At 52.2% G+C, this 26,918-nt stretch overlaps 1 protein-coding gene across 1 annotated transcript in view; it reads left to right on the forward strand.

Annotated features, from left to right (window-relative positions):
• The first annotated feature begins 1,967 nt into the window (after positions 1–1,967).
• Positions 1,968–26,918, forward strand: part of LAMA2 (laminin subunit alpha 2) — a 554,587-nt gene continuing 529,636 nt past the window's right edge. The window contains exon 1 of the mRNA XM_064170111.1: positions 1,968–2,078. Within this exon, the coding sequence (XP_064026181.1) occupies positions 1,994–2,078 (85 nt within the window). The 5' untranslated portion in view covers positions 1,968–1,993. The remainder of the gene's footprint in view (positions 2,079–26,918) is intronic.

Below are 26,918 nucleotides of genomic sequence, written 5' to 3' on the forward strand. Positions count from 1 at the left end.
GGTGTGTGAAGATGCAGGGCTGACCCCCTCAGCCGTGGCTCTGAGACCCTGTGCAGACACACTCTGAGCTCAGCACGCAGCCCATTAGGTCCTGTTTCAGTATGCTTCTCCACGGGTCGGATGTGTTGCTGCTCACTTCCTTCCATCCCCAAAATCGTTTTTTATTGACTTTTTTAAAGGTTTTTTTTTCGTTCTGTAGCAAAACTGTGCAATAAATTTTGATCAGTATTTTATTTTAATGCAAAGTTAATTTTTCCTTGAGGCAGTGGTATGGATTTTTCCCTGCCATATGTGGCTAGCATTGACATAATACTCCCAGACACAGCAGGGGAAATGGATTTGGCTTATTTCAGAGCATCTCAGCATGGTGGAAGGTCTGAAGGAACCTCCAGAGATCATCAAATCCGATAACCCTGCTCAAGCAGGTTTGCCTAGATTGGGTTGGATAGGATCACATCTACAGGGGGTCAAATCTCTCCAGAGAAGGAGACCTACCCAGAATCTCTCTGGGCAGCCTGGCTGAGTGCTCCTGTCCTCACAAAGACATTTTTTCTCAGGTGAAACCTCTTGGGTTCCCAGTTTGTACCTGCTGCCTTTTGTCCTGCCACTGGCCACCACTGAGACGAGCCCAGCACCATCCTCTTGACTTTTCACCCTTTAGATATAGGTACATTTTGATAAGACCTCCTCTCACTCTGCTCTTATCTGGGCTAAGGAGGCCCAGGCGTCTCAGCATCTCCTTCTAAGACAGATATTCCAGAGCCCTGATCATCCTCATGGACCTCTGCTGTTGGACTCTCTCCAGTGGTGCTTTTCCTGAGCTGGGGAGCCCAGACCTGGACACAACACTCCCAGTGTGGTCTCTCAAGGAGAGATTAGATTAGCAAGAGAAACTCCCTTGGCCTGCTGGCCACACTCTTCTCAATGCACCCCAGGATGCCGTTGACCTGCTTGGACACAAGCACACATCGCTGGCTCATGGATAACTCCTTGTCTACCAGGTCACCCCCAGCCTGGTGCAGGGGATTGTTCCTCCCCAGGTGCAAGACTGAACCTCACGAATTTCCTCCCTGCCCAGCTCTCCTCCGGGTTCTGTCCCATGGGTCTGTCCCATCAGCACACCTGCTGAGGGTCTGCTCTAGAACAAGGGGACACAGTCTCAAGTTGTGCCAGGGGAGGTCTAGGCTGGATGTTAGGAAGAAGTTCTTCACAGAGAGAGTGATTGGCATTGGAATGGGCTGCCCAGGGAGGTGGTGGAGGCACTGTCCCTGGGGGTCTTCAAGCAAAGCCTGGATGAGGCACTTAGTGCCATGGTCTGGTTGAGTGGCTAGGGCTGGGTGCTAGGTTGGACTGGATGAGCTTGGAGGTCTCTTCCAACCTGGTTGATTCTATGATTCTATGATGAAGATGTTGAACATGGCTGAGCCCAGTACTGACCTCTGTGGAACACCACTAGCCACAGGCCTCCAGTTACACCCTGCCACCACTGACCACAACCCTCTGAGCTCTGTCCTGCTGCCAGCTCTCAGTGCACCTCACTGCCTAAGCGTGGCTGTGAGGACGCTTCGGGAGACCGGCAAAAGCCTCGCCGAAGCCACGGCAGAGCACATCCACTGCCCTCCCCTCACCTCTCCATCCAGTCAGCTCCCAAAGGGCCATCAGTTTGGTGCTTGCCCTCGGTGCACCCATGCTGCCTGCTCCCGGCACCCCTCCTGCGCCATGTGCTCTGCGCCGAGGACCAACGGTCCCACCGCCCCGCCAGGAGCACCGCGGGCAGTCTGCAGCTCCCCCATCCCCTCCCTCGACCCTGGCTGCCGGCTCGGCTCCCTCGGGCCCCGCCGGCCCCAGCGGCCCCCGGCAGCCGCGGCAGGGCGGGCAGCGGCGGGGCGGGAGGGGCGGCAGGGGTGTGTCCTGCCCCCCCCGGGCCGCAGGGGTCTCCTCGCCTCACTCGGGCCGGGCCGGGACCAGGCGGCAGCGCGGCCGCTCCGGGGCCATGGCGCGGGGAAGTCTGCCGCTGCTCCTGCTCCTGGCCGCGCTGGGTGGCCGAGCCCAGCCGCCGGCGCCGCCGCCGCAGAGAGGTACAGGGGAGCGGGGGGCCCGAGCCGCGTCCGCCACAGCCGGGGATGAGGGGGGCCGGTGGAGGGAGAGGCGACCTGGCCAGCGGCTCAGGAGGGGCCGGGGGCGAACTGGGACCGAGCGTGGCAAGCACTGCCCAGTCTGCAGAGGGGACTCGGAGGGGCAGCGTTGCCGGGACCGCCGCCGGTACAGGGGCCGCGGAGAGCTCCAGTGGCGCTGGGCGCTAGCTGCTGCCCCGGGGCAGGGAACGGGCAGGGGCAGGCGGCCCCGGCGCACTCTGGCTCCGCTTTCTCTGCCCCTGGGCTCCCACTCGTTGGCTCCGGGGCCAAGTGGCGGCGGCGGCGGAGCTGCGGAGGAGCAGCCGAGGGCTGCGGGGCGCACGGAGCGCGGGGGCTGAGTGCCGGCAGCCCGCGGCCCGCCCGCACCGCAGGGCTGCGCTACCTCCTGCGGCTGCTTTCAGTCACTTCGTTTAGAGAAGCGCTTCTGGGCCAGCCGCAGGTGTCAGCTCAGGGAGCGGCTGCGGCGCGCAGCTCCGGGGCTCACGGGGCTGCACTCACCCAGGTCTCGCCGCTCCGGCGGCTTAGCGCCGCTCTGATTAGAGGTCTGGTAACTCATTTATCTCTCAGCGCAATTAGCGCTTCTGCAGAGCCACAGAATCATGTCATATAACCATCGAGCCCCACCATTCTCTAACCCTACCGAGGCTGGTGCTAACCCAACCCCTCAGCACCACAGCTCTGCCTCTTAGGTGTTGTGCCCTTTCCATGGGCATCTCTGCGGGAGGAGAGGCTTGGGAGGCTGCGCTGACACAATCCCGGGCTGCTGATGCTTGAGGTGGCAGACAATTCGATGCCTTTACCCGGCAGCAAAGTTTTTCTCGGTGTTAAAAGCTAACCACTGCCGGAACGGGAGCAGAATCAATCGTATCCTGTACGAGGAGTCGATATCCTACAGCCAGAACCATCTCCCATCGCACAGGGGCTGGCTGCATTGGCTCTGCTGGGTCGCTGTGTTTGTTAGCTTCTGTAGTTAGCGTGGAACGATCCAAGTGGGTGATGTACAGACGGGGGAAAGGAGAAAAAAAAACTTGATTCAATTTGTCAGCTGTCGGAGGAAATCCTTAAAGCCATTCTTCAGCTCACAGTTTTCCTCCTGCTGCTGCGTTTGCTTGCTCTTGACATTTTTAGCCTTGCTAAAAAGAATTCTGCAAGGAGATACCGTGTCTGTGTGTGTGCTGGAAGACAACTGATCAGAGCCCCTGGGATACCACCTCGCTGCCATCTGACCTGGGTGGCTCCTCGAAGGCTGAGCACTTCGGGTGAGGAGTTAATAGGGTTCAGGTTTGACTTTGGGAAACTTAATGCACTGCCATTTCATGGAAGGAGAGTCTCAAGCAGCTGAGCCCAGGCTCCTTCTGCTGCCTGAGGACAAAGGGCAGTTGATCTGTTCACGCCTCAGCTTTGGGTGTACCTTGAGACTTGCTTCGCAGTTTCCATCTGGGAGGGTGAAAACTTCTCCAGTATTAGGCTGTGTTCAGATGATGACTTATTGGTGGGGTCTGAGCTTGTAAGATTTTCAGAGATTTAACATTGTTCTATTCCATCCTCCCTTCCTTCCCCTCCCCTCCCCTTGCCAGATGATTAATTTTTCAGCCATAAAAATAGTGATTTGGTATTTCTTTTAAGATTCTCCCTCCCTCACACACAAAGAGTCAGAATATCCTTTCTGTAAGGGTACAACTTGTGGCTTTGGGTTTTTTTTTTAACCTCTGCACAGAAGGGATATTATCATTATTTTCCTTTGAAATCAAAATCATCTGTCTTGGGTGTGCTGCATTGCTGGTATGCTGTGAGAACTGAGTTCTGGTAAGCCAGGGAGGAGCACCAGGGCTTTTAATGGAATCATAGAATCAGGCAGGGTTGGAAGGGGCCACAAGGATCAGCCAGTTCCAACCCCCCTGCCATGGACAGGGACACCTCACACTGGATCAGGATGCCCACAGCCTCATCCAGCCTGGCCTTAAACACCTCTGTGGATGAGGCTTCCACCACCTCCCTGAGCAACCCATTCCAGGCTTTCACCACCCTCATGGTGGAGAACTTCTTCATAACATCCAGTCTGAATCTCCCCATTTCCAACTTTGTTCCATCCCCCCCAGACCTATCATTACCTGATATCCTAAAAGGTCCCTCCCCAGCTTTCTGTAGCCCCCCTTAAGATACAGAATGGCCACAATGTTTATGATGTGATAACAGCACTTGTTGAACTTCGCAGCTGAACTCAGGTCTAAGTCAGTCCTAAGTCAGGTTTAAGTCAGGTCTTCTAAACTTCTTCCTGAGATCTGTAGGAGGTGCTAACACTATGCAGGTATCACTGAGTCTTCTAGGCAAAGAGATTCATATTGGATGTAAGGAAGAAGTCCTTCACCACGAGGGTGGTGAGAATCATAGAATCAACCAGGTTGGAGAGACCTCCAAGCTCAGCCAGTCCAACCTAGCACCCAGCCCTGGCCAACCAACCAGACCATGGCACTAAGTGCCCCAGCCAGGCTTGGCTTCAACACCTCCAGGCACAGAGACTCCAGCACCTCCCTGGGCAGCCCATTCCAATGCCAGTCACTCTCTCTGCCAGGAACTTCCTCCTAACATCCAGCCTAGACCTTCTCCAGCACAACTTGAGGCTGTGTCCCCTTGTTCTGTTGCTGCTTGCCTGGCAGCAGAGCCCAACCCCACCTGGCTGCAGACTCCCTTCAGGTAGTTGTAGAGGGCAATGAGGTCTGCCCTGAGCCTCCAGGAGGAGGCAATGAACTCCTCTCTAGTACTAGAAGTTTGAGCAGTCCAACTTCACTGAAGTCCTGGGGGGGGGGGGGGGGGGGGGATTTTTAACCTGGCCAAGTGTGTTTTTAGGCCCATTGGCTTCTAACTTCAGACTGACAACATTTGTTTTCCTACTTAAGGGTCATTTTCTACTTAACAGTCCCCAAGGTTGGCTGGGGGGAAGCCTCCCTCTCCAATCGCGAGCCCCAGTCGGACGTCTGCGGAGAGAATTATGTAACAGAGCTGCAATGCTTTCAAAAACACTCTCTGAGACATCACAATGAATTCCCATGTGGGTTTTTAGAACAGAACATTTTGCACCTCAAAGATGAGAACAGTCTGGAGTTCTGCTTGGGGTTTTTTTTTGTTGTTGTTTATTATTTCTAAAGCTGGTTGAAAAAAAAATCTGTGGGCAAAACCCTGGAGTTGATTTGGAGAAGTTTTGTTGGTTGTTGGCTCTTTTTTTTTCCCTCTTCTCAGCTGTTTGTTCTGTTCTGTTCTTTGAACACTAAGTGGGCATGTAGAATGTCTCATAAAATGGAAGAAGCAGAATCATAGAATGGTCCAGTCCAACCCTCCTGCCAAAGCAGCGCCACCCAGGGCGGGTCGCACAGGGTCACATCCAGATGGATCTTGAAAGTCCCAGGAGAAGGAGACTCTACAACTTCTCTGGGCAGCCTGCTCTGGGCCTCTGGGCCTCAAGCCCTCTCACCATGAAGAAGTCTCCTCATGTTGAGGTGGAATCTCCTCTGTTTCAGCTCCTACCTGTTGTTCCTTGTCTGTTACTGGGCACCACCAAAAAGAGCCTGGCACCTTCTTCTCAGCACCCACCCTTCAGATATTTGTAACCATTGCTCAGATCCCCTCCCATCCTTCTCTTCTCCAGGCTAACCAGCTCCAGGGCTCTCAGCCAGTCCTCATCACAGGATCACAGAGTCACAGAATTCCCTAGACTGGCAGAGCCCTTCAAGCTCCTCGAGCCCAATTCATCAGTTTCACACTGACAGGTCCTTGACCAGCCCAAAGCCCTCAGCACGTCTCAACACTATCAATTGCTATGATTGCAAAGGACCACCAGGATCATCTGGGCCAACCTTCATCCCAGCAGCCTTCATCACCAGACCATAGCCTCAAGCACCACATCCACTCTCTTTTTAAACACCTCCAGGGATGGGGACTCCACCACCTCCCTGTGCAGCCTGTGCCAGTGCCTGACCACCTGCTCAGGAAAGAGCTTCCTCCCAACAGCCAACCCAAACCTCCCCTGACACAACTTGAGGCCATTTCCTCCTGTGCTATCATCAGTAACTGGGGAGAAGAGACCAGCTCCAGCCTCACTGCAGCCTCCTGTTAGGTAGCTGTAGAGGGCAATAAGGTCTCCTCTCAGCCTCCTCTTCCCCAGGCTAAACACCCCCAGCTCCCTCAGCAGCTCCTCACAGGCCATGTTTGCCAGAGCTCTCCCCAGCCTCGTTGCCCTTCTCTGCCCTGCTCCAGCACCTCAGTGTCCCTCCTGTGCTGTGGTGACCCAAACTGGGCACAGCACTCAAGGTGTGGGCTCAGGAGTGCTGAGCACAGGGGCATGAGCACCTCCCTGCTCCTGCTGCTCACACCTTGCTGATCCAGGCCAGGATGCTGTTGGCCTTCTTGCCCACCTGGGCACACTGCTGGCTCATGGTCAGCTCTGTCCACCAACACAATCACACAGATATCCCAGTCCCTTCAGCATCCTCATAGCCTCTGTTGGTCTCTCACCAGTAGATTCCTGTCTGTCTTGACCTGGAGACCCCAAACCTGGACACAGTGTTACAGGTGTTGTCTCACCAGTGCAGAGTAGAGGGGGTCCCTAGACCTTCTAGACACACTTTTCTTGCTTGATGCACCCCAGAGGACCATTTGCCCTCTGAGGCACAAGGGCACTTTGCTGTCCCAATGAAAGCCAAGCACATTCTGTAACCAATGTTCCTTCAAGGTGTGCATAACTTGCAGCTATTTCCTAAGTGCTGAATAATGTTCATGTTGGATCTTCAGGCCTTCCTTTTGAGTATTGAAGTTTTCCTTTTGAATCTTGAGGTCTTCCTTTTGAATCTTGAGGTCTTCCTTTTGAATCTTGAGGTCTTCCTTTTGCATCTTGAGGTCTTCCTTTTGAATCTTGAGGTCTTCCTTTTGAATCTTGAGGTCTTCCTTTTGAATCTTGAGGTCTTCCTTTTGAGTATTGAAGTTTTCCTTTTGAATCTTGAGGTCTTCCTTTTGAATCTTGAAGTTTCCTTTTAAATCTGGAAGTCTTCCTTTTAAATCTGGAAGTTTCCTTTTAAATCTTGAAGTCTTCCTTTTAAATCTTGAAGTCTTCCTTTTGAACCTTGAAGTCTTCCCTTTGAACCTTGAGGTCTTCCCTTTGAACCTTGAGGTCTTCCCTTTGAATCTTGAGGTCTTCCTTTTGAACCTTGAAGTTTCCTTTTGAATCTTGAGGTCTTCCTCTTGAACCTTGAAGTCTTCCTTTGAACCTTGAAGTCTTCCTTTGAACCTTGAGGTCTTCCCTTTGAATCTTGAAGTCTTCTCTTTGAATCTTGAGGTCTTCCCTTTGAACCTTGAGGTCTTCCCTTCAAATCTTGAGGTCTTCCTTTTGAACCTTGACCTGAGGCTTATTGTCTCCTGTGGCATGTGATAGGAACAAAGTAGTAATAGTTTTGGGGGAAATAAAAATCTTGCTCTTGATCCTGAAGAATTTATCCCTTACTAATAGCTTTACATGTCTGCCACGGGAGAGCAGTGACAGGTGTGAGCAGCAGGGGCAGGGCTGAGGAACATGCATTGCACAGGGACTAGATCTGTAGTGTCAGCTGCTGGCAGCAGTGGTGGTAGTTTGCTGCATTTCACATGTCAGAAGGGTAAGCTGACTCCATAGGATGTTTATAAACTCAAATGTCTCACTTGAAAGAGAAATGAGAGGTGAACTTGGATCTGTTCTTATCAGAGTACAGAAGCATGGAACTGTTTTGGTAGGAAAGGACCTGTAAGCTCAGCCAGCCCAACCATTCTCTGCCAAGGCTGCTGCTAACCCATGGCCCTCAGCACCACATCTCTGCCTCTCTGAAACACCTGCAGGGATTCAACCACTTCCCTGGGCAGCCTATGCCAGGCTTTGAAGACTCTATCAGGGAAAGAGTTTCTTCTCCTGTCCAAATAAATGCTCCCTGGTGCAACTAGAGGCCATTTCCTCTTATCCTATGACTTGTTTAGCCAGCTGTTGGCCAGCACCCCCAGCTCTTTCTCTGCTGGGCAGCTTTCCACCTGTGCCAGTCTGTTGGGCAGTGGACGGTAGCCAGCTTTCAAAAATGACTACCCCCACCTAGATAAAGAATCATTTCCAGTGTGGGTGGTGGCATTTCACCAGTCAAAACATCTCACTGGCATTCTTTGGAGACACAGGGATTCATAGAACGGTTTGGGTTGGAGAGGACCTTAAAGATCATCCATTTCCAATGCCCTGCCACGGGCAGGGACACCTCCCACTAGCCCAGGTTGATCAGAGCCTCTTTTAGCCTGGTCTTAAACACTGCAGGGATGAGGCATCCTGGGCAGCCCATTGCAGTGTCTGTCTCACTACCCTCAGAGTTAAAAAGCTTCTTCCTGATGTCCAATCTGCATCTACTCTGCTCTGGTTTAAAGGCATTGTCCCTTGCCCTGTCACCACAGGCCCTTCTAGAAAGTCTCTCCTCAGCATTCTTCAGTCTGCCTCTCCAGGCTGAACAGCTGCAGCTCCCTCAGGAGAGTGCTCCAGCCCTCTGATCATATTTGTGGTCTCACAACTTGAGTGCAGAGTACAGGAGGATGCTCCAAAGTGAAGCCAGGACTCAAGGTTTGATGTCTCACCTTGAGTGCAGAGTACAGGAGGATGCTCCAAAGTGAAGCTAGGACTCAAGGTTTGGTGTCTCACCTTGAGTGCAGAGTACAGGGGGATGCTCCAAAGTGAAGCCAGGGCTCAAGGTTTGATGTCTCACCTTGAGTGCAGAGTACAGGAGGATGCTCCAAAGTGAAGCCAGGGCTCAAGGTTTGATGTCACCTCTTGAGTGCAGAGCACAGGGGGATGCTCCAAAGTGAAGCCAGGGCTCAAGGTTTGGTGTCTCACCTTGAGTGCAGAGTACAGGAGGATGCTCCAAAGTGAAGCCAGGACTCAAGGTTTGGTGTCTCACCTTGAGTGCAGAGTACAGGAGGATGCTCCAAAGTGAAGCCAGGACTCAAGGTTTGGTGTCTCACCTTGAGTGCAGAGTACAGGAGGATGCTCCAAAGTGAAGCTAGGACTCAAGGTTTGATGTCACCTCTTGAGTGCAGAGTACAGGAGGATGTTCCAAAGTGAAGCCAGGACTCAAGGTTTGGTGTCTCACCTTGAGGATGCTCCAAAGTGAAGCCAGGGCTCAAGGTTTGGTGTCACCTCTTGAGTGCAGAGTACAGGGGTGACAATCAGTTCTGTGGTCCTGCTGGCCACACAATTCCTGATGCAAGGCAGGATGCTGTTGTCCTCCTTGGCCACCTGAGCAGACTTTTGGCTGATGCTCAGCCACTGTTTTTTGTCTACACTCTTTAACTTGAAATAAGCACAGCCCTGGGGAGTGAGGTTGGCACTGTACAAGAAAGTGTAAATCTCTCCAAGCAGCCAATGCAGTCTGGAGATGCACTTTGTGTTTAAAGCCTTTATTATTAGTTTCCCTCCTACAAGTGTTTTACAGGAGTCTTTCTTCCTGGGCTTGCAATACTGAAGTCAGAGCAGTGGCTCCTTCATCTGTTCCAAAAAAAGCTGCCTTAACCTAGCACAGCAAACAATCAGCTTTAATTGATTCAGGCTGGAGGAAGAAATTCACCCACTCATGTTCTGATTTCTTATCCAGCTCCTTGGACTGACAGTGTTTGGAGGTTGGAGTGTTTTGCAATAAGAGGCAGCATGAATTCCTAGCGTGGGGTTGGCTGTTGGGGATGTTTTCCTCCCCTCCTCAAGTCCAGGCTCCTTGCTTTTGTCAGTCAGAAGTGGTGGCAGGACACGAATAACCTGCCCTTAACGACTTACTTCTCCTGGATGAGTTCTGTCTGGAGCACACCGAGGGGCTCACATCTCACATACAGACAGCTGAGGCCATGCCAACAGTAGAGCAGACCAAATCTTGCTTACAGGTGTAAAATACAGGCAAATACAGTATCACAGTGTCACAGTATCACAGTATTATCAGGGTTGGAAGAGACCTCACAGATCATCAAGTCCAACCCTTTAGCACAGAGCTCAAGGCCAGACCATGGCACCAAGTGCCACGTCCAGTCCTGCCTTGAACAGCTCCAGGGACGGCGACTCCACCACCTCCCCGGGCAGCCCATTCCAGTGTCCAATGACTCTCTCAGGGAAGAACTTTCTCCTCACCTCCAGCCTAAATTTCCCCTTCTGTTTGCTAAACTTTCTGGTGACTCCATCCAGGTCGTTGAAAGAAGAAAGGGAATTCCTTGGTGCCTGCCAGTAATGGCTCATGAGCTGCCTCCTGCTGATGACTGCATGTTAATTAATGTCTTGTACCAGCTACTGCAGTTGGGAGCTGACTCGTGCTTTTTGGCAGCTTTTATGTCCTCAAGCTGAAACTGTAGGTTAGAGAGATACTGAATAAAAGGGCAATGAGTTTGGACCACTTCTGTACCATGGATGAAGTAGAAATCATAGAAACATAGAACTATTTTGGTTGGAAAAGATGTCTGAGAGCCTGTTTCTCCTGCCTCTTTTAGGCAAGCATAAGCAGCCACCTGCAGGGACACCCTTCACAGGCTCACAGGATGTCAGGGCTTGGAAGGGACCCAAACAGATCATCCAGTCCAACCCACCTGCCAAAGCAGGACTATCCAGTCTAGCTCAGGGCATACAGGAACACATCCAGACAGGCCTTGAAAGGCTCCAGAAAAGGAGACTCCACAACCTCCCTGGGCAGCCTGTGCCAGGGCTCTGGGACCCTTCCAGTCAAGAAGTTCCCCCTTGTGTTGAGCTGGAACCTCCTGTGCTGCAGATTCCATCCATTGCTCCTTGTCCTAGCCCAGGGAGCAGTGAGCAGAGCCTGTCCCCCCTTCCTGACCCCCAGCCCTCAGGTAGTTATAGACATTGATTCAATCCCCTCTCAGTCTTCTCTTCTCCAGACTAAACAGCTCCAGGGCCCTCAGCCTCTCCTCAGCAGGCAGTGCTCCAGTCCCCTCATCATCCTCCTAGCCCTCTGCTGGACTCTCTCCAGCAGATCCCTGTCCCTCTTCAACTGGGGAGCCCCAAACTGAAGGCAGTGCTCAAGATGAGGTCTCAGCAGGGCAGAGTAGTGTGGGAGGAGAACCTCCCTTGATCTGCTGGACACACTCTGCTTAATGCCCCCAGGATCCCATTGGCCTTCCTGGCCACAAGGGCACATTTCTATGCCATGGATGTTCTCCACCAGCACCCCCAGGTCCCTCTCCACAGGGCTGCTCTCCAGCAGTCACCTCCCAGCCTGTACTGCTGTAGTTTGTTATCCCTCCCCAGGTGCAGGACTCTGCACTTGTCCTTGTTGAACCTCATCTGGTTCCCCTGTGCCCAGCTCTGTCTGCCCAGGGCTCTCTGGATGGCAGCACAGCCTGCAGCTGTCTCAGCCAAGCCTCCCTCCCATTCCTGCTTCATTTCATAGCATCACAGAATTGTTTTGGTTGGAAAGGACCTCTAAGATCATTGGGTCCAACCATCAACCTAAGACCACCATGGCCACTACACCATGTCCCTAAGTGCCACGGCCACACCTTTCTTGAACACCTCCAGGGATGAGGACTCCACCACCTCCCTGGGCAGCCTGTGCCAATCCCTGACCACTCTTGCAGCAAAGAAACTTTCCCTTATCTCCAACCTGACCCTGCCCTGGCACAATTCCAGGCCATCTCTATCACCTGATCCTAGGGAGAAGAGCCCAACCCCCCCTGACTGCAGCCTCTTTTCAGGGACTTTAATTGCCTTTTGGCTTTCTTTACGTGTGTCCCCCCCGTCCCCCCTCCCATTCATTTTACTGCCAACACAATAAGGTCTCCAGAAAAAAAAAGCAGCTTGAATTTCTGTCAATGTTGGTTCTGAGCTCCCTGGATTCTTGCAACACACCAAACAAATAGCTGTTACTACCCATTCCCCCCCCTCCCCAGCAGTTCAGCCTCCATTAGTCACACCTTAGCATCACAAGGACTTCCTAGGACTCTGCTGCCTGCCAGTTTCCTCTCGCTGCCATTGTCTTTGAGTCAGACCTTGTAATAGCATTAGGCTGCAAAGCAGCTGTAGCAGCATTGTGCCAGGGAACTCTTGTGAAACCTCAGGAAGAGCAAAGAACAGTCCTGCAGTCTGGATTATCCAAATGCTATTACAATGCCTTCTTCTGTCCCAGCTGATGTGGGCATCCACCACTGGCAGAGCTCAGGGATTTCAGCTCTAATAATAGAGAAGCAAATGACCAAAAAGTGAATAAAATAGAATTAGAAGGAGTTCATAGTCCATAGAAGCAAGCAGGTTGGAAGAGAACTCCAAGCTCAGCCAGCCCAACCTAGCACCCAGCCCTGGCCAAGCAACCAGACCATGGCACTAAGTGCCCCAGCCAGGCTTGGCTGCAACACCTCCAGCCACACAGACTCCACCACCTCCCTGGTCAGCCCATTCCAATGCCAATCACTCTCTCTGACAACAACTTCCTCCTAACATCCAGCCTGAACCTGCCCTGGCACAACTTCAGGCTGTGTCCTCCTGTTCTGTTGGCTGCCTGGCAGCAGAGCCCAACCCCACCTGGCTACAGCCTCCCTTCACACTTCCAGGGACAGGGACCTCTGATGGAGCTGTCTGAATTCTGAATTGCCTCCTCTGTAGTGGCAACAGAGAGATGATTCCAGGCTCACAGGTGTCAGGGGTTGGAAGGGACCCAAAGGGACCATCAAGTCCAACCCCCCTGCCAGAGCAGGACTATCCAGTCTAGCTCAGGGCACACAGGAACACATCCAGACAGGCCTGGAAAGGCTCCAGAGAAGGAGACTCCACAACCTCTCTGGGCAGCCTGTGCCAGGGCTCTGGGACCCTTCCAGTCAAGAAGTTCCCCCTTGTGTTGAGCTGGAACCTTCTGTGCTGCAGCTTCCATCCATTGCTCCCTGTCCAGGGAGCAGTGAGCAGAGCCTGTCCCCAGCTCCTGACCCCCAGCCCTCAGGTAGTTATAGACATTTATTAAATCCTCTCTCTCAGTCTTCTCTTCTCCAGACTCTCAGCCCCAGGTCCCTCATCTTCTCCTCATCAGCCATGCCCTCCAGTCCCCTCATCATCCTCCTAGCCCTCTGCTGGACCCTCTCCAGCAGATCCCTGTCCCTCTTCAACTGGGGAGGCCAAAACTGAAGGCAGTACTCAAGATGAGGTGATTCTATGTTTCTGTGATTCTATGAACTCCTGTTTAGCATAGAATATGGAGTAGAAAGCAGAGTTGCTCAGCCCAGAAGTAACTGTTGCAGCCAAAGTCATAGAATCAAGCAGGTTGGAAGAGAGCTCCAAGTTCAGCCAGCCCAACCTAGCACCCAGCCCTGCCCAAGCAACCAGACCATGGCACTAAGTGCCCCAGCCAGGCTTGAAATCATAGAATCATAGAATCAGTCAGGATTGGAAGGGACCACAAGGAGCAGCCAGTTCCAACCCCCCTGCCATGCCCAGGGACACCCTACCCTAGAGCAGGCTGCACACAGCCTCAGCCAGCCTGGCTTCAAACACCTCCAGCCATGGGGCCTCAACCACCTCCCTGGGCAACCCATCCCAGCCTCTCACCACTCTCCTGCTCAGCAACTTCCTCCTCACCTCCAGGCTGAACTGTGCACACCAAATGCCTTCCTCAACACAGGATCCTCCTACAGCTGGACACAGCTTCTGAATTCATTCCATTGCATTAGAGTTGTGTGGGCTTAGGGTCTCTGCAACTCTGCTTCTCCCTGCCAGCCACTTTTTGGGTCTGCTTATAGAGTAGATATGGCAAATGTTTGCTAAATTCAGAGTGGGTGGGAAGCTTTCACATGCATACCCTATCATCATTGATTATGCATGCAGCTGCAGTTCCTTCCCCCAGCTGCAGCTTTGACATGGAGAACAAGGCAGTCATTTGCCAGCAAAATTAATAGTTAAATGCTTGTATTAACTTCATAGCTTGTTAACTAGAGGGGAAAATGCACCCAGCCTGTTTGCTACATTGAGAGGAGTTATTTGCAAGTCATTTCTGAAGTTCGTAGTTTAATTGGGGAAAGAGATTTTGTGGCATAGAAAATGGATGGGAAAAGAACAAAGCCAATACCAACAACCATCCTCAGCAGCATTATCAAGAGCTCAGGTCAGTGCTTGGGGAATGAAGACAGACAGGATAAAATGGTACTCAAGATGTTGCACTGAGTCATGGGTTTGGTTGTTGAAGTTACCTTCTCCTTTCACAGAGTCACAGGATGTTAGGGGTTGGAAGGTGCCTCTGGAGGTCATAGGGTGCAACATCCCTGCCAAAGCAGGATCACCCAGGCCAGGGCACACAGTCATAGGGTGCAACATCCCTGCCAAAGCAGGATCACCTGGGCCAGGGCACACAGTCATAGGGTGCAACATCCCTGCCAAAGCAGGATCACCCAGGCCAGGGCACACAGTCATAGGGTGCAACATCCCTGCCAAAGCAGGATCACCCGGGCCAGGGCACACAGTCATAGGGTGCAACATCCCTGCCAAAGCAGGATCACCCAGGCCAGGGCACACAGGAACACATCCAGGCAGGTTTGGAATGTCTGCAGGGATGAGGACTCCACCACCTCTCTGAGCAGCCTGCTCCAGTGCTCCTCCCCCTTACATTACAGCAGTTGCTCCTCATGCTTAGAGGGAGCTTCTGATGCTCAAGGCTGTGCCTGTTACCCCTTGTCCTGTCACTGAACAAAGCCTGGCCCCATCCTCTTGGCACCCACCCTTGAGGTATTGATCAGCATGGATGAGATCCCCCTCAGTCTGCTCTATTCCAGACTGAAAGGCTCCAATTCTCTCCTCCTGTCCTCATCAGAGAGAAGTTCCAGTCCCCTCAGCACCTTTGTAGCTCTTGTAGAATCCCAGTCTGTGTCTTTACTCTCATTCTTCCCCTCCTGTCTGTCCTTAGACAACACCAGCGTGGTTGGGACTAGATCCTCTTTAAGGTCCTTTCACCCCAGAGTGTTCTATGGCTCTTGTGAACAGGCTGCATGGCTCCAAAGCAAGAAATGCTCATTGTCTCTCTTTCCTTCATTTGGGTTGTAAACATTTGCCTAGGGACCCTGGAAAATGTGAAGAATCACAGCACAGAGAACTGCCTTGGGCAGACAGTTTGAGTGAGGCAGGAGCAGTAAGGCTTGGGCAGCTACACAGACGTTGAGGCAGCAATGCAAAGTGCAAACAACCCCCACTACAACATGGGTAGTGAGGACTTTAACCACCACCTCTCCTCCTCTGTCACTGCTACTCTTTATTTGTGTGTCTGTGTTGCTGTTAGGGCAGCAGAGAGTTTTCCTCCCAGTAGGTGTTGAATGGCTTAGCAAATCCATGCAAAGAAGCCCAAGAGTGACTTGAAACATAGTCAGGGTCCAGTGTGGCTGGGGGAGCATATTTGCTGCTCAGGTGCCTGACTTTCAGCATCATATGTGAAGAGCACTGATTTGGTCTCTTGTCCCATAGAGTCAGCCATAGAACTACAGAATTACTTAGGTTGGAAGGGAAATTCAACATCATCCAGTTCCAACCCTTCTGCCATGGGCAGGAACACCTCTCAACTAGTTTTGGTTGCTCAAGATCTCGTCCAACCTGGCCTTCAGCACCTGCAGAGAGGAGGCACCCACAGCCTCCCTGGGCAACCTGTTCCAGAGTCTCACCAGCCTCATATTGATGAACTTCTTCCTAAGATCTAAACTTACTCTCCCTTAGCTTCAACCCATTCCCCCTTGCCCTTTGGTAGAGAGCCTTATGAGAAGTCCCCATCCAGCCTTGCAGGTAGTGGAAGGCAGCTTTCAGGAGAGTTCTGTGGAGAGTTAGAGTTCTATACAGAATCACAGAATCATAGAATCAAGCAGGTTGGAAGAGACCTCCAAGCTCATCCAGCCCAACCTAGCACCCAGCCCTGCCCAACCAACCAGACCATGGCACAGAGTGCCTCATCCAGTCTTTTCTTGAAGACCTCAAGAGACAGCCACTCCACCACCTCCCTGGGCAGCCCATTCCAATGCCAATCACTCTCTCTGACAACAACTTCCTAACAACATCCAGCCTAGACCTGCCCTGACACAGCTTGAGGCTGTGTCCCCTTGTTCTGTTGCTGCTTGCCTGGCAGCAGAGCCCAACCCCACCTGGCTACAGCCTCCCTGCAGGCAGCTGCAGACAGCAATGAGCTCTGCCCTGAGCCTCCTCTGCTGCAGGCTGCACACCCCCAGCTCCTTCAGCCTCTCCTCATAGGGTTTGTGTTCCAGGCCCTTCACCAGCTTTGTTGCCCTTCTCTGGACACCTTCCAGCACCTCAGCATCTCTCTTGAATTGAGGGCCCCAGAACTGGACACAGCACTCCAGGTGTGGCCTGAGCAGTGCTGAGTACAGGGGAAGAATAACAGGTGGAGTTGTTTCTAGGACTTAGAAGGAGCCTTAGCTACACAGGGTGAGCATAAACATTTCCAATGAATCAAAGATCCATTGCTGAATGACTCCAGGAATTGATCTAAGTGCCTCTGTAATGCAGCATTTACTTTCAACGTGAAGCAGCATTGTTAAGGTAATCTGGAATGAGAGGGAATTACTCTGCTCAGTCTGTTTCATAAACCTGAGGCATTATTACATTTCCTCTTACAAAGCCATTCCCTGCTGCAGAGCAGCTCTTTAAATCACTCCTGGGATTAGTGTGAAAACACAGCAGCTGTCTCCAGTAGGACACTTCTGCACAGTTGTTTTCTAGAAGGGAAACAGAACTTATGCCTGCCTTGCTGAAACTTACAGCTTGCTTGGTGTGCCCCAGGGATCAGTGCTGGGCACAGTCCTCATCAATGTCTTTATTGGTGATCTGGACCAGGGGACTGAGTCCAGCATCAGTGAGTTTGCAGAGGACACCAAGCTAGGAGCAGCTGTGGAGCTGTTGGAGGGGAGGAGAGCCCTGCAGAGGGACCTGGCCAGGCTGGATGGGTGGGCAGAGGCCAAGGGGATGAGATTGAACAAGGCCAAGGGCAGGGTTCTGCACTTTGGCCACAACAGCTCCAAGTAGCACTATAGGCTGGGGCCAGAGTGGCTGAGAGCAGGCAGGCAGAGAGGGAGCTGGGGGTGCTGGTAGAGAGGAGCTGCAGAGGAGGCAGCAGGGCCCAGGTGGGCAGCAGAGCCAATGGCATCCTGGGCTGGCTCAGGAGCAGTGTGGGCAGCAGGACCAGGGGGTTCTTGTGCCCCTGTGCTCAGCACTGCTCAGGCCACCCCTTGAGTGCTGTGTCCAGTTCTGGGCACCTGAATTGCAGAGAGATGTTGAGGTGCTGGAAGGTGTTTGGAGAAGGGCATCAAGGTTGGGGAGGGGCCTGGAGCACAGCCCTGTGAGGAGACACCTCCAAGCTCAGCCAGCCCACCCTGTCACTCAGCCCTGGCCAATCAACTGGACTAAGTGCCTCATCCAGGCTTTTCTTCAACACCTCCAGGGCACAGCAACTCCACCACCTCCCTGGGCAGCCTATTCCAATGCCAATCACTCTCTCTGGCAAGAACAGGGTGTGCAGCCTGCAGAAGTGGAGGCTCAGGGCAGAGCTCATTGCTGTCTACAGCTCCCAGAAGGGAGGCTGTAGCCAACTGGGGTTGGGCTCTTCTCCCAGGCAAGCAGCAACAGACCAAGGGGACACAGCCTCAAGCTGTGCCAGGGCAGGTCTAGGCTGGATGTTAGGAGGAAGTTGTTGGCAGAGAGAGTGATTGGCATTGGAATGGGCTGCCCAGGGAGGTGGTGGAGTGGCTGTGGCTGGAGGTGTTGAAGCCAAGCCTGGCTGGGGCACTTAGTGCCATGATCTGGTTGGTTGGGCAGGGCTGGGTGCTAGGTTGGGCTGTCTGAGCTTGGAGCTCTCTTCCAACCTGCCTGATTCTATGATTCTGTGATTCTATTTTCTTGCCAGTCCTTATGAAGGGAGTGTACAGCCCAGGACATAATGTTTTGTTCTGTCTTCATGTTCTGTTGAACATATGTGAGTAAGCAGTTTGTTTCTGCAGTGGCTGGGAGAGCAAGAAGAGCCAGAAGGTCCCAGAGCTGTCAGAATAAATCATAGAATCACAGAATGGTTTTGGTTGGAAGAGACCTCTAAGATGATCCAGTCCAAACACCGATCCAACACCACCATGGCCATTAAGTTGTGTGCTAAAGTGCCATGGCCACAGGCTTCTTGAACACCTCCAGGGATGGAGGCTCCACCACCTCCCAGGGCAGCCTGTGCCAATCCCTGAGCACTCTTGCACTAGAGCAATTGTTCCTCACCTCCCTCCCCTGGCACAATTTCAGACCATTTCCTGTCTTTCTGTCACTTGATGCTAGGGAGAGGAACCCAACCCCCACCTCACTGCAACTTCATTTCAGGGAGCTGTAGAGAGCAATGAGGTCTCCCCTGAGCCTCCTCTTCTTGCTTCACTAAACACCACCAGTTCCCTCAAGCTGCTCCTTACCAGCTCTGTTCTCCAGACCTTCCACCAGCTTTGTTACTGTTCTCTGGACATGCTCCAGCAACTCTGCTGGTTGCACTGGAGCATGAGTTGATAGCTGGGGAGTGAAGTGCTCAGAAAGCTGCTAAAAAGCATTTATTGTTGTGTCCTGTTTAAATGAGGCTTTGTCTTTGTGATCATCTCCCTCCTGCCTCAAAAGTGAACAGAACCAATTAGCTTTCAGGGTAATTGTGGCAATGTCATGCCAGGGGAAGATCTTCAACGTGAGGACCCTTGGCCATCTCTTCTCCTAGGAATGAAAGTGCTGGGCCCAAGCCGAGCTGCTTTCAGTGTATCAGCTGAGGGAACAGCTGTTGTAAGTCTGTGTGGATCCAAGTGTTGATTGGCATCTCCTCAGATGGGGCTTGCAGAAGGTTTCATGGCCAAGAATCACTCCTACTCGTGTACTTACTTATGGAAACCTTGAGCAGTGGCAGTTCCCAGGAGGTGCAGAATCCTGTGTGTGCAAACAGCTCTTGGCATCCTTACCAGTGCAAAGACAATCACAGAATGCATTAGGTTGGAAGGGGCCCTCTGGTCCAACCCCTCTGCAGCGAGCTGGGACATCTCCAACTGGAGCAGGTTGCTCAGGACCTCATCAGATTTGACCCTGAATGTCTCCAGGGATAGGTTCTCAACTGCCTCTCTGAGAAACCTGCTCCAGTGCTACCCTCATTGAAAAGAACTTCTTCCTAGTGACCGACTGAAGTCCACCCTGCTCCAGTTTCAAACTGTTGCCCCTCACCCTGTCTCTACAAGCCCTTCTAAACAGTCACTCTAGACTCCCCTGCAGCCTCTTTCAGGTACTGGAAGGACACTATTAGGAATCCCTGGAGTCTTCTCTAGGCTGGACAGCCCCAACTCTCCCAGCTCTGCCCCATAGGGGAGGTTTTCCATCCCTCTGATCATCTTTGTGGCCTCTTCTGGACCATTTCCATGAGGTCCATGACCATAATGTTCTTGTGTTGAGGTGCCCAGAGCTGGACACAGTACTGCAGAGCACCAAAGGATTCAGCCTCTGTTGGATAAAGTGTATTTTTGAGGTGCCCAGAGCTGGACACAGTACTGCAGAGCACCAAAGGATCCAGCCTCTGTTGGATAAAGTGTATTTTTGAGGTGCCCAGAGCTGGACACAGTACTGCAGAGCACCAAAGGATCCAGCCTCTGTTGGATAAAGTGTATTTTTGAGGTGCCCAAAGCTGGACACAGTTCTGCAGAGCACCAAAGGATCCAGCCTCTGTTGGATAAAGTGTATTTTTGAGGTGCCTAGAGCTGGACACAGTACTGCAGGGCACCAAAGGATCCAGCCCCTGTTGGATAAAGTGTTTTTTACAATCAAAGCTCAAGGGTCTAGAGGCTTATTCTACAGTACCCGAGATGCATTTTTAGTAGCAGAGTTTGTTGTGTCTGCTGTCCTGGTTTAGGTTTTAAGGTGGATTTCGTGTGTGAGTGCATCCTCTCCCTCTCTTCTGCTCTAGTGAGGCCCCACCTGGAATACTGCATCCAGTTCTGGCCTCCCCAGTTCAAGAGGGACAGGAATCTGCTGGAGAGAGTCCAAGGGAGGGCTGCAAGGATGCTGAGGGGACTGCAGCACTGCCTGATGAGGAGAGGCTGAGAGCCCTGGGGCTGAGAGTCTGCAGAGGAGAAGGCTGAGAGGGGATCTGAGCAAGGTCTGTCACTAGCTGAGAGCTGGAGGTCAGGAAGGAATGGACAGGGACAGCCTCTGCTCACTTGTGCCCTGCCATAGGACAAGAGGCAATGGGTGGAAACTGCAGCACAGGAGGTTCCACCCCAATATGAGGAAGAACTTCTTGACTGTAAGGGTCCCAGAGCCCTGGCACAGGCTGCCCAGCGAGGTTGTGGAGTCTCCTTCTCTGGAGCCTTTCCAGCCCTGTCTGGATGTGTTCCTGTGTGACCTGTGCTGGATTCTCTGCTCCTGCTCTAGCAGGGGGTTGGAGTGGAAGATTTCCAGAGGTCTCTTCCAACCCCTAATATCCTGTGAGCCTGTGCTTTAGGCTTCTTGGACCTAAAGAGTTTTTAAGATCTGATGCTTCTCAGCCTTTGTTTCTGCTAGAAGATATAATTAGTGTGAAAGAGAATGAATGTTTTCAGTGCCTGCCTCAAGTGTTAAATAACAAACACACACAAGCTCTTTTCTCCCTGAGTAGCTTTGCAGCTCTGCCCTGAAACAAACAATTGCATTTTCACCTATTTTACTTGGAGTTATTGTGAGTGGAAGTCACATCTTAATAGAAATCTTCTCCCATATGTTGCACTCAGTTCTTGTCCCCACTGCTCTGTGCTACACAATGAGAGATGCTTTCAGCACAATGTGTGTGGCCCTGCCTGAAATGCAACCTCTGTAATGGTCTCAATGCCTGAGCTGCATTCAGAGCCCAGCTGGGTTACCTGGGACTGGTAGATCTGGGGAAGAGTTTGACGTGAATCTGTGTTTTGAAGGTTGGTCTATGGTTGCAGAGCTGAGGTGCAGAGCAGTTGTTCTGGCCTGCTTTGCTTTCTTAAACAGCACTGTGAAGAAAATGCTTGACTGGAGATAGGTCATGTTTGCTACTCTGCTAGGGAGCCTTTTGTGTTCTATCATCATCATCATCATCATCATCATCATCGTCGTCGTCGTCGTCATTGTCGTCGTCGTCGTCGTCGTCATCGTTGTTGTTATCAGTAACAACAATGATAATTTTTCTTCTTCTCCTCCTCCTCCTCCTCCTTCTCCTTCTTCTTCTTCTTTTCTTCTTCTTTTCCTCCTCCTCCTCCTCCTCCTCCTTCTTCTTCCACTCCTCCTTTCTTTTTCTTCTTCTCCTCCTCCTCCTCCTTCTTCTTCTTCTTATTCCCCTTCTCCTCCTTCTTCTTTTCCTCCTCCTCCTCCTCCTTCTTCTTCTTCCACTCCTCCTTTCTTTTTCTTCTTCTCTTCCTCCTCCTTCTTCTTCTTCTTCTTCCCCTTCTCCTCCTTCTTCTTTTCCTCCTCCTCCTCCTCCTCCTCCTTCTTCTTCTTCCACTCCTCCTTTTTCTTCTTCTCCTCCTCCTCCTCCTCCTCCTTCTTCTTCTTCCCCTTCTCCTCCTTCTTTTTCTTTTTCTCCTCCTTCTCTTTCCTCCTCCTCCTCCTCCTCCTCCTCCTCCTCCTCCTCCTCCTCCTCCTCCTCCTCCTCCTCCTTCTCCTCCTTCTTCTTCTTCTCCTCCTCCTCCTCTTTCTTCCTCCCAGTGTCTCATCACTCATTCTTCCTCATCTCCACTCTCATTCTCCCCTCTCCCTGCTCAAAGCCATTGTCCCTCATCCTATTTCTCCCAGCCCTTGTCAAAGTCCCTCCCCAGCTCCCCTGGAGCCCATTCAGGCACTGGAAGGCTGCTCTAAGGTCTTCCTGAAGCCTTCTCTTCTCCAGATTGAGCATCCCAAACTCTCTCAGCCTGGGGAGGTTCTCCTGCCATCTAATCACCTTTGTGGCCCTCTTCTGGACCCACTCCTACAGTTCCATGTCCTTGTGCTGGGGCACCTGGGTACTCCAGGTGGGGTCTCAGCAGAGCAGAGTAAAAGGGCAGGACCACCTCATTCATCCTGCTGGTTGCACTTCTATCACAGTATCACAGTATCATCATGTCCTTCTGGGCTGCCTACAGCCATTGCCAGCTTATTCCACCTGTGATGGTTTGGGAGTTCACTACCCCCACCCCCCCTCTTATGAAATCACCCAGACTAGACTCAGCTGGCTGGAAGTTAAGGAATGAAACTTTATATTCACAGCTTAGCACAATAGGCAAGCAGAGAGTTACAACATCACAGTATCACAGTATCATCAGGGTTGGAAGAGACCTCACAGACCATCAAGTCCAACCCTTTAGCACAGAGCTCAAGGCCAGACCATGGCACCAAGTGCCACGTCCAGTCCTGCCTTGAACAGCTCCAGGGACGGCGACTCCACCACCTCCCCGGGCAGCCCATTCCAGTGTCCAATGACTCTCTCAGGGAAGAACTTTCTCCTCACCTCCAGCCTAAATCTCCCCTGGCACAGCCTGAGGCTGTGTCCTCTTGTTCTGGTGCTGGCCACCTGAGAGAAGAGAGCAACCTCCTCCTGGCCACAACCTCCCCTCAGGTAGTTGCAGACAGCAATGAGGTCTCCCCTGAGCCTCCTCTTCTCCAGGCTAACCAATCCCAGCTCCCTCAGCCTCTCCTCATAGGGCTGTGCTCAAGGCCTCTCCCCAGCCTCGTTGCCCTTCTCTGGACACACTCAAGCATCTCAATGTCCCTCCTGAACTGGGGGGCCCAGAACTGAACACAGCACTCAAGGTGAGGTCTAACCAGTGCAGAGTACAGGGGCAGAATGACCTCCCTGCTCCTGCTGGCCACACCATTCCTGATGCAGGCCAGGATGCCACTGGCTCTCTTGGCCACCTGGGCACACTGCTGGCTCATGTTCAGGTGAGTATCAATCAGCACCCCCAGATCCCTCTCTGTCTGGCTGCTCTCAGCCACTCTGACCCCAGCCTGTATCTCTGCATGGGGTTGCTGTGGCCAAAGTGCAGCACCCTGCACTTGGAGCTATTCCCTGCACTTGGAGCTATAGACAGAAATAGACAAGTTAAAAGTAACACAGAAACACAGCAGTCCCCAGGAGGGACTCCCAGCCACCCTTCCACCTCCTTCCCACCCCTCTACATTATCTCAGACTTTACCTTATGTGCAAAGTGAGCTGCAAGGATCAGCCAGGAGGGTTAGGAAGCAGAAGGATTAGTTACACAGAAGAAGAGAGGGAGAAAGCACAGACACCAGCTGGGACAGAGACCTTATTGTCTTTGTATTCTTGTTTTTATCCATCTCATCAAGCCTCTGAGTGCAGCAGAGGTCATCACTGCTCCCTTTTCACAACCTAGCATCTCATTTCTCTCACTAAAATATTCCAGTCAGCCTCAAACCAGCAAACCATCCCTTCCCTCTGTGGAATGCCTCTGCATATCTTCCATCCAATGGAACTAGTCTGTGTTCATCTGGAAGAGACCTGTGCTGAAAGGGGAGCTGAGCTGCTCCCTGTGCTTTCCATGCTCAGAAATGAAGCCTGTGCACTGCTCATTAGAGAAGTGCTTTATAGTGCCATGGCCTGGTTGATTGGACAGGGCTGGGTGATAGGTTGGAGTGGATGAGCTTGGAGGTCTTTTCCAACGTGGTTGATTCTATGATTCTATTCTGTGATTCTGTGTTTCAGGTGCAGTGGAATGCAGAATCCATTTCTTTATTCTCTTGACATTATTAAATCTGGTAGGGTCATGACTTAGCAGAGAATCATGGAACTGTTCCTGTTGGAAAAGACCTCTTATGTCATGGAGTCCAACCAACTTCTACCCACAGAAGTTATCCCTGGAGCTAACACTTTGATCAGAACAAGATCTGAAGTGCAAAGGTGAGCTGCATGCACCTTGAGAGGGTTGTTAGTGGCTCAGTCTTCAGCCTGAATAAAAGAAGACTCAAGGATTACCTCAGCAGGCCCAGAAACAGAAGCAGAGTTTCTCTTGGAAATCTGCTAGTAACATCCATTTGTGCACCAACCTCTGTCTGCCCTCAGATCTGGATGAGGGCATGGAGTCAGTCATCAGCAGGTTTGCAGATGACACCAAGCTGGGGGCAGATGTGGCTGGGTTGGAGGGCAGAAGGGCTCTGCAGCAGGACCTTGACCCCCTGGACAGATGGGCAGAGTCCAAGGGGATGGCTTCAATAGCTCCAAGTGCAGGGTGCTGCACTTTGGCCACAGCAACCCCATGCAGAGATACAGGCTGGGGTCAGAGTGGCTGAGAGCAGCCAAACAGAAAGGGATCTGGGGGTGGCTTCAACACTTCCAGCCACAGCGACTCCACCACCTCCCTGGGCAGCCCATTCCAATGCCAATCACTCTCTCTGACAACAACTTCCTCCTCACAGCCAGCCTAGACCTGCCCTGGCACAGCTTGAGGCTGTGTCCCCTTGTTCTGTTGCTGGGTGCCTGGCAGCAGAGCCCAACTGCACCTTGCTGCAGCCTCCCTTCAGGGAGCTGTAGACAGCTCTGAGCCACTCTGTCCCCAGCCTGTAATGCTGCTTGGGGTTGTTGTGGCCAAAGTGTAGAACCCTGCACTTGGCCTTGTTCAGTCTCATCCCCTTGGCCTCTGCCCACCCATCCAGCCTGGCCAGGTCCCTTTGCAGGGCTCTCCTCCCCTCCAACAGCTCCACAGCTGCTTCTAGCTTGGTGTCATCTGCAAACTTACTCTGAGAACCTTTTCAGCAAAGAATCTTCTAACCAAACTTCTTCTAACCCAATTACTTCTATCTTAAGTTCTTCTAACTTCTCACCTCCCTTGGTACACCTTGAGGCCATTTGCTCTCATCCTGTCAGTTGCTGCTAGGGAGAAGAGACCCAACCCCACCTGTTTCCGCCTCCTTTCAGGGAGCTGTAGAGAGCAGTGAGGTCTCCTTTCTTCTCCAGATGAAATAAGCCCACTTCCCTCAGCTGCTCCTCACCAGCCCTGTTCTCCAGACACATTTCAAGCATCTCCTGGTGTGTCAGTCCCTGCCAGTGTGGGTGCTCAGCCCCCAGGGTGTACAGCTGAGTAGAAAACCATCAGCATGGCAGGGATGTGTGCCTGACATGGAATATTTGTACTAAGGCAGTCCTCAGCGACATGGGGAGGAAACTAGGCATAGGAAGTGCTGTGTAAGTAGGGATCCCATCCTTTACTCAGGGCTTCCACACTGTCAGGGTTCTTACTCTACAAATCCTTAGATGCTCAGCATGGGCTGATTGAAAAAGACTCAGCTAGAGCTACCAGTGGAAGGCTTTGTGTTTGCAGAGCCAGACCCTAGCAGGGCAAGTAATGCATGAAGGATGTAGAAGTTTAGTGTCCTCCTAAATGAGGTCACAAGATATTTTTTTCCCCCTAACAACCTCTTGCAAAGTCAATATTGGAGCAGCATAAGCAGGAAGTTATAGATTTAAATAAAGGTTAAAATACAACATCCTGGATTTGCCTCTGGGTTTTGTTACCAGTCTTAAGATGCTGCCCAGAGCAGGGGCAGGCAGCCTGGGAAATCTGATAATGTTGTGAATCTTTCAACCTTCTGCATTCTAATCTGAGCAGGGTTTCCTGCAGTGGTGCTGATATGCCAGATAAAACAAGCTGGGATCCAAAATCAACCTCTGGGATAAATGGATGTTCTCTGCTGTCCCCATTTGTCCTGTGATTAAATGTTCCCTGTCACAAAAGGCAAAGGGTTGCTGTGTTCAGCTTTGTGTGCAGACTCCCTTCCATGTGAGAAACAATCCTGGTTCAGAGAGGGTCCTGGTCAGGCTGGATGGGTGAGCAGAGGCCAAAGGGATGAGATTGAACAAGGCCAAGTGCAGGGTGCTGCACTTTGGCCACAACAACCCCAAGCAGCACTGCAGACTGGGGCCAGAGTGGCTGAGAGCAGCCAGGCAGAGAGGGAGCTGGGGGTGCTGGGAGAGAGGAGCTGAGGCTGAGGCAGCAGTGCCCAGGTGGGCAGCAGAGCCAATGGCATCCTGGGCTGGCTGAGGAGCAGTGTGGGCAGCAGGACAAGGGAGGTTCTTGTGCCCCTGTGCTCAGCACTGCTCACGCCACAGCTTGAGTGCTGTGTCCAGTTCTGGGCACCTCAGTTGAAGAGAGATGTTGAGGTGCTGGAAGGTGTCCAGAGCAGGGCAGAAAGGCTGGGGAGGGGCCTGGAGCAGAGCCCTGTGAGGAGAGGCTGAGGGAGCTGGGGGTGTGCAGCCTGCAGCAGAGGAGGCTCAGGGCAGAGCTCATTGCTGTCTGCAGCTGCCTGCAGGGAGGCTGTAGCCAGGTGGGGGGTTGGGCTCTGCTGCCAGGCAGCCAGCAACAGAACAAGGGGACACAGCCTCAAGCTGTGCCAGAGCAGGTTCAGGCTGGGTGTTGTTAGGAAGTTGTTGTCAGAGAGAGTGATTGGCATTGGAATGGGCTGCCCAGGGAGGTGGTGGAGTGGCTGTGGCTGGAGGTGTTGAAGCCAAGCCTGGCTGGGGCATTTAGTGCCATGGTCTGGTTGGTTGGGCAGGGCTGTGTGCTAGGTTGGGCTGTCTGAGCTTGGAGCTCTCTTCTAACCTGCTTGATTCCAGCATTCTATTCTATGTTTCTGTACATGACTGGTTAGCTGCAGTACAGTTAAGTGGTTTATGATACCTTTAAGTGTAGGAATCCTTTTATTCAAAGCAGCATCTCCAAGGTAAGTAACTGCTTTCATCTTTCTTCAGTGTCAGGGAAACTTTTCACCCTGATGATGAATTTGCTGTGCTTTGG

The sequence above is a fragment of the Pogoniulus pusillus genome, chromosome 33 (assembly GCF_015220805.1).
Source record: "Pogoniulus pusillus isolate bPogPus1 chromosome 33, bPogPus1.pri, whole genome shotgun sequence".
Classification (NCBI taxonomy): Eukaryota; Metazoa; Chordata; class Aves; order Piciformes; family Lybiidae; genus Pogoniulus; species Pogoniulus pusillus.